Source organism: Symphodus melops (assembly GCF_947650265.1).
Source record: "Symphodus melops genome assembly, chromosome: 16".
NCBI lineage: Eukaryota > Metazoa > Chordata > Actinopteri > Labriformes > Labridae > Symphodus > Symphodus melops.
In genome coordinates this window covers 22173523-22187015 of record NC_136706.1, presented here as the reverse complement: position 1 = coordinate 22187015, position 13493 = coordinate 22173523, and the positions used below count along the sequence as shown (strand labels likewise).

At 42.5% G+C, this 13493-nt stretch overlaps 1 protein-coding gene across 2 annotated transcripts in view; it reads left to right on the top strand.

The window, feature by feature from the left end:
• Positions 1 to 12734, top strand: part of dcc (DCC netrin 1 receptor) — a 206087-nt gene extending 193353 nt beyond the window's left edge. For both annotated transcript variants that reach the window (XM_079364542.1, XM_079364543.1), the window contains exons 28-29: positions 3018 to 3166; positions 12297 to 12734. In XM_079364542.1, the coding sequence (XP_079220668.1) occupies positions 3018 to 3166; positions 12297 to 12386 (239 nt within the window). In that variant the 3' untranslated portion in view covers positions 12387 to 12734. The remainder of the gene's footprint in view (positions 1 to 3017; positions 3167 to 12296) is intronic.
• Positions 12735 to 13493: the final 759 nt, after the last annotated feature.

Below are 13493 nucleotides of genomic sequence, written 5' to 3'. Positions count from 1 at the left end.
TATGATGTCGTTAGTGAAGAGTGGTGAATAAAAATACCTCCGGTGAAAAGAACAGACACAGAGGGCAATAAGTGTGGTGAAGATTACAGGATAAACGGCACATCTATTTTCACGCCAAATCTTTTTATAAATACATAAATTATGTTACTTCATGTTGCACTGTTGGTGATTTTGCGTTTTAACCACAGCAAAGAGAACTTTATCTCTGCAGGGAGAATTGCTATAATGAAACCTTTTCACAGTTTATCTTCATTGTTCTCTGCTAGAATCCTAAAATGGACCATTTTCTTTTTTTTTTCATTCACGCTGTGTACTGCACGGATGGAAAGTATGATTCAACAGTTGGAAATGAATCTTATCCTCAGCAGGAAGCCGTGAAGCAGACAGACACATCTTTTTTCTCTGCGTGGTTTTAAGAGAGAGGCCTCCTGATTTAAGAAGTTCAGCAACCTAATCCACTTTTTCAAGTGCATACAGTATTTTTTTAATAGACTCATCTACGCAAAAGACATTTCGGATACTTTATGCTCTTTGCAATTCTGGTTTTGAACAATTATAAAGTATCTCTCTGCAGATCTGATCGTATGCAACCAGAGTCTGGATGTTGAGTCGACATTTTTAATGTCATTTGGAGAAATGTGTTAATTTAAGTCCCTTCATTTCTGACTTCTGGACTTCAAACTGAGTTGTTCTCAGCACAACTTCAGGCCTGTTTGAACCTCAGGCAGGATTTATTCGTATCCATCCTGGTAACCCATTGGGAGTGGATGGGTTGTGTTAAGGGGGAAATGTATTTTGTAATATAACTCTTGATCTGCTGGAGGAAACTTTATTATGTATAGTTGTGAATGTATTTGTAAAATAAGAAAAGTTGTCTGTTTTGTTGACGGTTTCAAGGCTTTCCAGGTGTTTTGTTTCACGAGGAGGAGCGTAGCTGTTTATTGATCAGGAAGTGAAGAAGTGCCGTTCTGGGTACGAAACAAGAGGATTGTGGGTAAGAAGCCCGGGGATGTATTCAGACATCACAAGGCTGCTCGGTGAATCGGAGAAGAGATTAAAAAAGTCTCTTTTGATGGCATTGATCTTGTTTTTCTGGTTCCTTCTTTAAGTGGTCCTTCAATGTGACTTCATGAAGATTATTTGTGATTGGGCAGAGGAGGCTGAATGTATCTATTGATTTGGTTTTCTCGTTTATTCATCCATTACTTTTCATGTTGTTTGGGTGACTCACCACTTTTGTTTCTTTGTTGGTTTCCTCATTGCACTTCTTGTGTTGATGATGGTCAAATAGAGTGACTGCTATAAATACACTATGCTGTATAGCTCATATAAAACACACAGAATGGAAATAACCAACGTGACATCATCCACTGGTTTCTTGACTTCATAAATGAAGCCTCAAATTCAGCATTTAGATGTCGCCATGTTGGTTTTGAGTGACCAGAAATTGAGAAAATAATAAAAAATGACCCGATGACAGAGTTGTTATTCGAAGATTGTGAAATTGATAACTAGATAAATACATTTACTCTCTATCATGTGATAATAAAGTGAAGTAAAATGTATGGATGTTTGTCCTTTTCAGGCTTCCGTAGATTGAGCTATAGATCACATGTTGTTCACATTGTTTTATCTATTGTAAAAATGAGCATTTAAATATGGAGCTCTATGGAGACCGACTCGACTAAGGAGAACGCCTCAAGTGGACACTCAAGGAACTGCGTGTTGTCTCACTTCCACACTGGCTTCATTGCTCAACATGTAAAGTTGCTGCTCGGAGATAAAAGAAATCCCCGATACAGATCTGATGGATGGATGCTAAATGATCAATGTGTAAAAAGTAGACGCACAGATTGATGATTTAGGCCTGAGATCTGTTTCCTGTTAATGGCTCACTTTGTTGCATGTGAACTCGTCATATCGACCAATCAATAACCGCTTTATGGTTCCTGTCAGCACTCGCATCAGATCAATGTTAAAAAGCAGGTTGTACTAGTTGTGTACAGAGTTTAGCAGCACACTGACCTCCTTTGGCCTGATGATGTTAAATATTATTCCTGAGTTCATTGTGAGGTCACTGTGAGGTCACAGTGAGGTCACAGTGAACACCTGACCTTCATTTTCCTGCCTTCTGATCCGTTTCTGAAAAACAATGATCCAATCTTTTTATCAACGCTCCACGAGCCGCTGATGTATAATTTAGCTTTTAGTGTGACATTATTTTGGTTAGTTGGATAACAACATGAACACTTCCACGTGGTCCAGAGTTTGATTCATTTCGGACACGTGTCGTGTTGTTTGTTTATTAAAGTGGGGTCGGACACTTCGATGACAGACGCACTTCGGACTGAGCGCTGACACAGTACGCCGCACGGAAATAATTGCCAACCGTCTGGAGCAACTCACTGACCGCATTGGTCTTCGGTGGCTCCGTGCGAGACAACAGACAACAACAAAGTCTCCGTCTCAGCGGGTGACCTGCATGTGGGGACGTTTCTTATCAAGATGCAGCAAACCCAAGAGAATCACATCTGCAGCAAGCAGCTGCACAAAACAGGAAAATAAACCGTTTGTGTGCTTTTCTCTGATCCACTGCAGAGTGTAACGGCAATTTCAGGTGATTTTTTTTTTTTTTTTTTCAGAGAGATCCCAACCACGAGGTCTCAGACCCCCCCCCCCCCCCCCTACACCCCCTGTATTCACACTCTGATCATCATGTAGTGAATTGTCTCAGGATTGTGATGATTGTCTTGTCTTGAGATTTGGCCTCTAAAATCATCCATTATCCCTCCATTCATGCTCAGTTACTAATTACATGATCTGTCCTTGCTCTAAAATTCAACCCGACCAAATGAATCACTCTCTTTAAAACTGTCCAAACTTTCAAAGTACAATCCCTGGAAAAGTAAAACGTTTGTCTTCACAGTCTCCAAAGCCATCGACGGTGCCGAAACCTTCAGCAATGTAACATAAGATGTAAGAAGTGTTAACACCAGGCCTCTCTTTGTCCTGCCCAGGTGCAAGCCTTCCAAAGCCCCAGGTGAAGACAGCGTCTTTGGGTCAGGCCAGCAAGGCTCGCTCTCCTCTGCTGCCCGTATCAGTCCCGACGGCGCCGGACTTACCGGAGGAGGGAGGAGCCAAACCGGCTGAGGATTCAGCTGCCAACGTAAGTCCAGTCAGATTTCTGTCTGTTGAAAAGAGAGACACTGCAACTTCTTTTTAAACTCCGCCCACAACTAGAAGCCCCAAAGGGTCCGTGTCAATCATTTTGACTTCAGGAGTCAGTTGGACATGTCTTCATGTAGAGTTCAGTTTGTGTGAAACATGTCAATATGTCGTAGAGCTGAACTTAATGAGCATTCACACACTGATGAACATTGTTTGATGTCAGAGAGTTTAAAGGCTTTGGAGCAGATTAGGATTTAGATTGTTGCCTTTCACTGTGAAACAGGAGACAGCTGTTAGTCCTGATTGGTTCGGTCAGGTGTCTTTGAGCTCTCTGCAGACCAGATGCATTCAAGGTGCGCTTCATCTCGTACAGACTGTGTTATAACGAGGACTCTGCAGCTCCAGCTGACCTCCAGAGCTGGGTCAGAGCTGGGTCAGAACTGGGTCAGAACTGGGTCAGAGCTGGGTCAGAACTTTAAGAGTGAGAGAGTGTGCATGATCACAGGGAGGAAGTGAACTTAAGTTAGGGTGCAATAAAAACTCTTCTTCATTTGGGACCATCGAGCCTTTCATGAAGTGGTTCACTGAAGGAGCTGATACACTGATGACTTCTTTGAGACAAATATACACCTTGTTTGTGTGAACATGTTGACCAACACTTCATGTAGATAAGAGGATGTGACCTCACTGTGAGAATTTAAATAATTGTATACATGTAGTTTCACTCGTTTATTGGCACTTTATATGTTTGTTTTTACACATTTTAGTTTGTAAATGATTAATATGCCCGTAACTACACACAGTAGTTTGTGTCGACCTGCTGCAGTGAAACAGGCTGTAATGGCTGCACGGGGTAAAGTGCATGTAAACTGAGAGTTGATGTTTTTGTCGCTTGTTTCAATTAAATGGAGCAAATCTAAACTTTTTGTACCAATTATTAACTGAGACCTCAAAATGTGTTGGAAAAAAATAGGACACATGTTTTTTAAAATTCCCCTTCTCTTCCCATGAGGAAAAACAAGCTCAGCTCAGCGGGGGGGGGGGGGGGGGGGGGACAGCCGGAGGTGTAGCAGGTGTCGGATGCAGTAACATCAGTCACAGCTAAAAGTGTCCTTGAATATCCACTGAGGAGGAAGAGCTGCAAACACATTCATAAAACACCAAAAGAAGACAAGATAGGTGGAGGGGGAAACAGAGAGGACACACACACACACACACACACACACACACACACACACACACACACACACACACACACACACACACACACACACACACACACACACACACACACACACACACACACACACACACACACACACACACACACACACACACACACACACACACACACACACACACACACACACACACACACACACACACACACACACACACACACACACACACACACACACACACACACACACACACACACACACACACACACACACACACACACACACACACACACACACACACACACACACACACACACACACACACACACACACACACACACACACACACACACACACACACACACACACACACACACACACACACACACACACACACACACACACACACACACACACACACACACACACACACACACACACACACACACACACAGCTTTGTCACTACACCTGTTTCCATTCCTTCTGTGTGCCGGTGGCATCACAGCTGTAGAATATAATACAGTTCATTAGTGAGTGTGCCTAAAGAGACGAGAGGAAACAGAGAGGAAGCAGGAAACGAGGAGGGAAGGAGGAACGATGAAGATGAGAGGGGAGACGTGGGAGAAGAGAGAAGGAGGAAGAAGAGGAAGAAGACAATGAAAAGGAAAGGAAGACTATGAGGGAGAAGAAGAGGAGTGACAGGAAGGAGGAGGAGAATGAAGAGTAAGAAGAAAACAAAGGGGTAAAGAAATGACAAGGTAGAGAAGAGAAAAGAAGATTAATGAAGAGAGGAGATAAAGGAAGGAGGAGGAGGAGGAGGAGGAATGATTGGAAAGAGGAGGGAGAGACAGCAGAGTAAAAAGGAGGAAGAGAGTTAAAGAACATCGGGTTCTTAAGGAGGGACAGCGAGGGTCGGAGGGGAGAGGAGGGTAAGAGCACCCAGATAAGGAGGTAGAGAAGGAGGAGAGAAAATCAGGATGAGGAGGGTGCAGGGTGAAAATAGAGGGAGATGGAAAAGAGGAGGGGAACGAGAGGAGGAGAAAAGAAAGACAAGAAGAAGGAGGTGGTAGGAAAGGACAGGAGAAAGGAGACAGGAGAGGAAAGAAAACACAAAGTGAGGGAGGGGATGACTGGAAATGAGAGGAAGAGTACAAAGGATAGGAGGAGACAAGTTAAGAGAGGAGGAGGAGAGGGGGGAGGAGGGAGAGAGATAGGATGGGAGATGAGGAGGAGGAAGAAAGAGAAGTGGAGATATGGGTGCAGAGATTACAGGAAGGAGGAGGAGGAGGGTAACTAATGTGTTTTGGAGTTGAGGGATGATGCTAAAGTTACAAGAAGGAGGAAGGGTGATAAAGAAGGAAGTGGTGAAGAAATGAGGGAGGAGGAGACGTGGAAAGGAAGGGGCAGAAAGGAGACGAGAGAGAAGGAGGTGAAAAAGATAATTAAGGAGGATGGAAAAGGAGACAGAGAGAGAAGGAGTGCGGAAAGGAAGGAGAGTGCATGGTAGAGGGAGAAAGGACAGCAAGGAGGGAGATGAGGAAAGGAAACGTATGAGGAGAAGAAGGGGTGAAAAGAACAAACCGGAAAAAAAGGAAATGTGCTGGAAAAAAAAATGAAAATAGGAATAAGGAGGATAAAAGAGGAGGATGAGGGTGGACTTGGAGGGCAGAGAGAAAGACGAAGAGGCTGATTGAGAGGAGAGGAGCGAGGAAGGGTGAGGAAGGAGGTGACAAGCAGAGAGATAAATGACAGAAGATGACGTGGAGGGACACGGACATGGTTAAATATTCATTTAGGACTCTATGACAAGGAGGGAGGGAGAGGAGGTGTGAGGAAGAAAAGGGTAAGAGCACGACGTGTCACCGTAGCAACCAGAAGGAGGGAGCAGAAGGACGGAGGGAAAGAGAGGAGGAGATGAGAAGGACGTATAGCCATGACGACGGGAGGAGAAGGACGCTCAAGGAGGAGGGGAAGGAAAAAAAAGAGGATCTCAAGAGGAGCGATAAGAAGAGGAGGAAGAAATAAGACAGAGAGAAGAGGGTGAAGGAATAAGAGAGGGAGAGATATAGGGGCGAGTTAAAGGTCAGCAGGTCTTTCTCCTCATCTGCTGTTCTATCTCTGTAATTGATCTAGTCTTTTCCCATCAGCCCCCTGGCCTATCTATATCTCACACACACACACACACACACACACACACACACACACACACACACGGCCTGTTAACACGCTGCAGCCCAGTGCAGGTGAGTAATGTAAGTGCGACACAATGGTGCTTTAATAATAAGGTAAGTGTGGTGATTTATTTCAAAGCAGCACAGTGGGAGCGTGAGATAAGGACGAGAGTTCAGACTTTCCTTTGCTGCTCGTGACACTCGAGTATTGATTTCTGCCGCAGATGATGATGAACTTTAAATAACAGGTCAAGTGTTAAGTTTTATTTCTCAGCCTGTGAAAGCAAACCTCGCGTTGCAGGAGGTTGTTACTCACATAATCCTGTCTTAAGTAGCTGGAAGGGTTTTTTCTTCTCTATAACAAAATCAACGTTTTTCCTTTTGTAAATTACGATGATGTAATTCTGCATGTTTGTGTTTCAGGATGTTACTTCACATTTTAAAAATGTTGCATTACATCCGGTTAGATGAAATCACAGCTCGATGCATCACATAGAGGTTGAGTGCATTACGCCGTGTTATATTACATTATGCTTGGGCTGTGCTTAAAAAAATCCATAAAGCAATATATCGCCTTGTGCTCCTTGTAAAAACATGGAGAGATGTTACAGGATCGATTTGGCTGCAAAGCTGAGATGATAGTTTTCAAAGCTAAATGCCCTCCGGTGCACTTTACAATAACACCACAGACACAGCTGTGGGATTCAAATATGTTCACGTGTTTCTAAGATCTCAAAGGACCTAAAGTGAAGGATCAATAACACTAATAACGATACGTTTCACATCGTGGCCTCTGTATCATGATACGTATTGCATTGTGGGAAATATTCATCTCGACGTCATGCTGAAGGGTTTGAGTGTTGGGAACCGTGGGACTTGATCCTGCTGCTTTCTGTATAGATACTTGAAGTATCCAATCATCATCCGTATGCAATTACCACAAAGACCCAGCAGCCTGTCTGCTGTAGCATGTATATTACAGTAAACATTAAGCTGTGTTAGATGACATCTAACAGGTCTCCTGTCGAGTTGGTTTACATTCACGGGCAGTTTGTCTTCGTTTCTTCAGTTCAATTCAAACAAACTTTATTTGTCGGCGTGGAGAATTCAAAGGGACAGAGAGAAGTAGCAGCCGGTCGACCACACGAGCAGCGAACCGAACGAGCATTCTGACAGAAAATAAACACTAGTGACATGTTCTGCACGTTTTCCAGAAATACAACACAAACAAAGTTTTCTGACTTTTTCCTTCTTCCTGATTTGCTCTATTTATATTTTTTAACTTGTTCTTATTTACTCTGATCAGCAGCAGCAAGTAAATCACCAAACTCTGATTAGACTTGTTTTTTTTTTAAGCAGCCGAGTTTGTTCTCTCTCCTTACAAGTTTTCTGATTCGCTCCACTTTGCCTTCACATGCGCTCCTCTCACCGCGGTGTGTTTGAGAGGAACTCGTGGGGGATTAAAAAAAAAAAGAAGAAAAAAAAATCAGTGTGAAAGCAGGTCAGCTGGTGGACACAGATAACAGGATATCAGACAGAAACACGCAGCATCAACGGGCATTTTCTCCCATTGATGAAGCGTTTACGGACTCTGCTGTCGAGGTCACCAAATGAGATCGGCAGGTCGCTGGGATTTCATAATGCTTTTATACTCTCTGATTTCTAAGAAGCTTTTTGTGGAGAGTATGAAACATGTCGACGCAGGAGGCTGTGAGATGAGCTTTTGTGTTCTCATTCAGAGTGAAAGTGTGAGGTCAAAGAGGTAGACGGATAAACATCCACCGTGTGTCCTTTTCTTCCCCCTGCTATGTGCAGCTCAACAGTCACTCCTGGGAGAAGAGAGACTTACGCCACCTGCTTAAAAGCTGCAGATTCACCATGCATAACAGAAAACATTGTTTTGAAGCTTTTCTAAATCCTGTCACAAAGTGGATGCTACATTAAGATGATCACTTTGAACACGATTCATCAGGCCTCTATCTGGACTGTGTTGCAGACTCAAGCTTTTAATGGATGACTTAAATGATACGTTTAGACTCTTTAACCGTCTGCTAATTGTTGGCTGGTTTGATGCTGCAGGAGGATTCAGGATGGAGAGGTGCCAGTCCACTTCCTGAGCACTGCCGAGGTGCCCCTGAGCAAGGCACCGAACCCCAAAAACTGCTCTGGGGCGCTCTCTGTGGGCAGCCCCCTCACTCTGAGACCTCTCCATTAATGCAGAGTGAAAACCGAATTTCCCCTCGCGGGATTAATAAAGTATATTTAAAAAAAAAAAAAAAAAAAGGATGTTTAAACGTTTCAGTGCAGCGCTGCGATCGAGCCCGATGATGATTTAAATGGAGGCGATCTAAAAATCCATATATAAGTGGCGGACTGCAGGGAGCGGTCGAAGGCTGATCCCACACGACCCCCGTCTGGTCAGGCTAAAAGCTTTGAACTGGACACGCTGCATCGGATTTTCAAAATCTGGATCAGTAGGTTGAGACCTCTCCGGCGTGTGTGACTCATTACAAAATGGAAAATAAAAAGGACAACACACGTGTTGCAACGATGTTCAAAGATTAAAAGATAAATGTTTGAAATGTTCTAAACTTGAGAAAAACAAGCAGAGTTCATCGACATTGTGTCAAATAGATCCTCTAATATTTTCATCCATCTGAACTTTGCCAGAATACACTCGGATGTTTTGTTGGATACATGGAGTCTATCTTTTGTTTTTGAAAGAGAAACATGAACTTCCAAAATAGCAACATAAACTAGAGGCAACTTTTTGCAAAATTCAAAAGTTGTTCTTCTCTTCTTTCATAGCTCACCTAAATGTTGATGTTCATTCAGTGCACAGGTTTAAGACACAGTGTGCATGTTAGGGTGCAGTCATTACCGTACTGAAGCATGGTCTCCCCTAAAGTCCAGCTCACATGACTGGTGTAAGTGCTCCATCCTTCGCTCAAGCTCAGTGCACTTCCTTAGTCCTGCTGTGAATAGAAGAAGTGGACAGTTGCACAAGCACATGAAGTATATGCAATCCCCAACTTTTTATATCAAACAATCTCATTCTGCTCGTATCTGACCATCATAAGACACAAAGTCAGTGGAGCTGCAGTCCTGTTTCTCTGACATGGGAGAGGCTCCCTGACTTGTAAGGAAAGGACATTTCATGATCACATAAAACAATGCACATGTTGTATCACAACTTTATATACAAGAGGTCAGGCACGGTTATTCTTAGAGCGGGCTGAGTGCAGGGACAGCGGGGGAACAATCTTCCACAGGCTGGCCTTTAGAGAGCGAGCCTTAAGAGGGGACACGAGGTTTAAACTCCCTGTGTGATGATTCCCGTCTTGTTCAGCACCTTGCAGTTTCTGTGTAGCTTTGTTGCTCTTCCTGGTAAAAATCTGTTGTCACCATGTTGAGAAAACAAAAAGTGTGTTCAAAAAGATTTAGTTTGTATGAAAAAAAAACAACATTTTTCTTAACAATTCTTTCAGAAATTGGGGAAATATAAATCTTAAACTGTTGGGAAAATGATGAATGTTATTTTTTCAAGAAAAATTGCAAAGTATTGTCTGATAAGGAGTCCAATCATCTTCGCTTCCTCCAATGAGATGCTCCTTATAACTCTAGTTTTTGTTTTTTTATCTGACAATAGATGTTTTGCTAGATCAGTATTTGAGATTTGACTTAGATTAGATTTGTATCGAGGAAAATAGGAGCTATTCATCATGTATTTTATTCTTGATATGTAGTTGTCAGACTGAACACACAGTTAAGAGATAACATTTATAATTAAAGTTTTTCCTTGATTGCATCAGGTTAAATCGTTTTTTTGTGTTTTTGTCTGTTTGTGTTTAGACCAATGGACGCTGTGCAGTAATATTTACTCAGTGCATCATTTCGAAGGACTTGCACATACAGTATAAAGTGCTTATGCAGTTCATGTTACATGACAGTTTTGTGCATTGACACAATCCTTTCAGTTTAAGTGCGAAAAATATTTCCGCTGAGCCTTTATCGGTTTTCTGCAGCGTGCTGAGGAGAATATTGAATTTTTTTTTTGTTCATACTGCAAAGACAAACTCTGCATGAAGGCCACGCTCAATATGACACACTGAGAGAGAGTGTGTAAGAGATGTGCACTTGACTGTCACACACAAACCCAGAGATGGAGGCACTTAAGCCAGCCCACTCAGATGTTACAGTTTGCAAAGGCGGACCGAACAAGCCATTACACAGTGATCACAGAGTCTCAGCAGGGTGTTAGTGCAGCCGTCACCGTGAGTGGATTGTATCCTTGAAAATGCATGCAGACAACGGACAGCAACACCTCCAATGTGTTTGATGTAACCTCTTATCAAACCTGATGTTGCACATTAAAAAAGATTGTATTCATACCTTAACAACCTGCGTACTTTGCATTCCTGCTGAACATCTTTTCATCGTGCAGCCTTTTCTTTCAGCTCAGTCAACCTGCAGACACTTTGCTGCTTTTACATTATCCATCACACTCAACATAAAGTCAGCCTTAATTTGTATCAATTACAACAGATTGAATGCCTGTACTGCACTGACAGGCAACAATAGCAGAACTTTGACAAAGAAATCAAAGCAGACATGAGGTTGATTAAGATGGATTGGCTTTGTGCAGATATCTGCATTTTGTAGTACATCGCATGCCCACAAGTGGAGGAGTCATTGAACGTCACGAAGAAGGATTATATTCAAAATAAATGAAAGTGTAAAATATCTGTTACATTATGTAATGAATGGACTTGAAATGCGATGTTTCCCAATGACTGTATAAAACATGGACGTAGTCTCAGTGAAGTCACCTGTTTGTATCACAAGAGGTGTTATGAAGCTTGAACAGTGGAGGAAGCCATGTTGTAAACGCTATTTCCATTAAATTGTTGAATAGTCATGCAACAGGCAAAGAGCTGGAACAGAGGTGGACCTGAAGCCTCATAGGCTGAACAGTCAACTTCGTTTCCATGTCTCCAGTTATGAAAATCTATGAAAAGCTCTAAGCCTCAATATGAACAGACATTTATTCAAAAGTTCGCACCCTGAACACGTTTTTCAAATGAAACTGTGACAAGACCAAAAGTATTTTTTTTAAAACAGGCTGTAAAAAAAAAGGTTCATTGATATTTTAATAGTGAGCCCTACTAGGGAGTCCTTTGCTTTTATCACGAGCCGCAAGTGGACACTCAAGGAACTGCTTTTTTTTTTTAAACCTTTGCATGAGCTTCATTTTTCAACATGCGAGGAAACAGTGTTTTACTTTCTGAGTTACTCTTATTTAGGAACAATTTTTGGGGGGATAACAACAAGCCAGCCACGAGCACACTTTATCTGTGTAATTAGTTAATAATGACTGTTTTCTTCTCATGTAGTTCCTAAATAACGCTAAATCAGACAGTCAAAAGCACCAAACAGTAACAGCTCATTTGTGATGAACAATTTTACAATCACTAATTTTTGATGACCCTTACATTAAAGAAATAAATAAATTGCATGTTTTGGTTCCATCAATTCTTCTTTATGAGGTGGACTCAAAGTATGTCCCAGTTTGTTGCACTGTAAGTCACTTACCACAATAACTGTACTGCACTTCAAAATGTTACATAGAACCACTCCTTGTTTCTTAGTGGTCGCCTCCTCAAACTACCCCACAAAACATATAACAAACAACATTTGTGTTACCAGACGAACGTTCAAACATATTTTCCACATGTATGGTCTTGTAACCTGGTCTTCTTTGTTTTTGTCTTTCAGGTTTACGAGCAGGACGACCTTTCAGAGCAGATGGCCAGTCTAGAAGGGCTGATGAAGCAGCTTAATGCTATCACTGGCTCCGCCTTCTAACCTCTGATCCCAACCCAGCCCTCAGCTATGGTCCAGTCTTGAATCCTTCTTCAGGCCTTGATGTCATCTGTTGCACATTCACTAGGGACAGCAACAGGTCACTCTGGGTTTGAAGATGCCTCTGTGGAATCAGACCTCCATCTGTGCTGGGTTGAGTTTGTTTGGTTTCCTCTGGTCTCAGACAGTTTTCACTGTGTGGGAGCGGGTTTGGATAGAAGGGAAACAGAAGATAAACACTACGGCAGCACTGCATCAACTCCAAGAACAGGACAGAGCTGGAGGGGACTTCTTTGGGAGTTCAAAGTGAAACCCCACTGGACTATTCAATAAACACACAACTAGACAAACCCAATGCCTCGCGCCTTGACTAGATGACACAGGATGACGGGATTATCACAAAAAAAGAGACAGCTAATAGTCCCCTCCTGTTTCACTTCTCTGTGGTATTTATTAGCGTTCTTCTCCGCTGGGTTGTCCACAACTCAGTTACTGTGACTGTACCTCACTTCTTTTCACGATCGCTAATGGAAATATTCCTTTCGTCTTTTATTTTCCGTTTGGGTGTTCCAGCTTTGTGCATTCATCGGGTGTGAAAACGGTTTGAAAATGCTACCAGAGCCTGCTCCAAGATGTAGAGATCACATTCTCAGCCACCAAAGTTTCAACGATACTTTATTTTTCCTACCTGGATCCGAGGTAGTCTGTTGTGGTGATATGGCACGATCCTTACCGGTATTTCCTATTTTCCTAAATAGCTGTCGGTTTCTTCTCTTCCACAAAACAGTTTAACTTTACTCAAAAGAACATCACCCACCAGTAAACCCATGTCACCTCTGGATCCTAATATCGACAGAAACAAAAAGGGATTGATTTTTTGTTTTTTTGCCGGACAGAACAAAGTGTGAGGACCTACTGGAACAGTCTGAACTGTATGGATCTGAATCCAGCTGACTCTGCTCTTACAGGACTGTACAGAAACCTCCTTAGACTCCGGCAGTCTGTTGCTGCCCTTGACCAAGCCTTTACTCACCCTTTCCCATATGAACTTGAATCTTTGCCAACAAGGACTTGCATCGTTGCCAAATTCCCATCCTCTGAAATTAATTG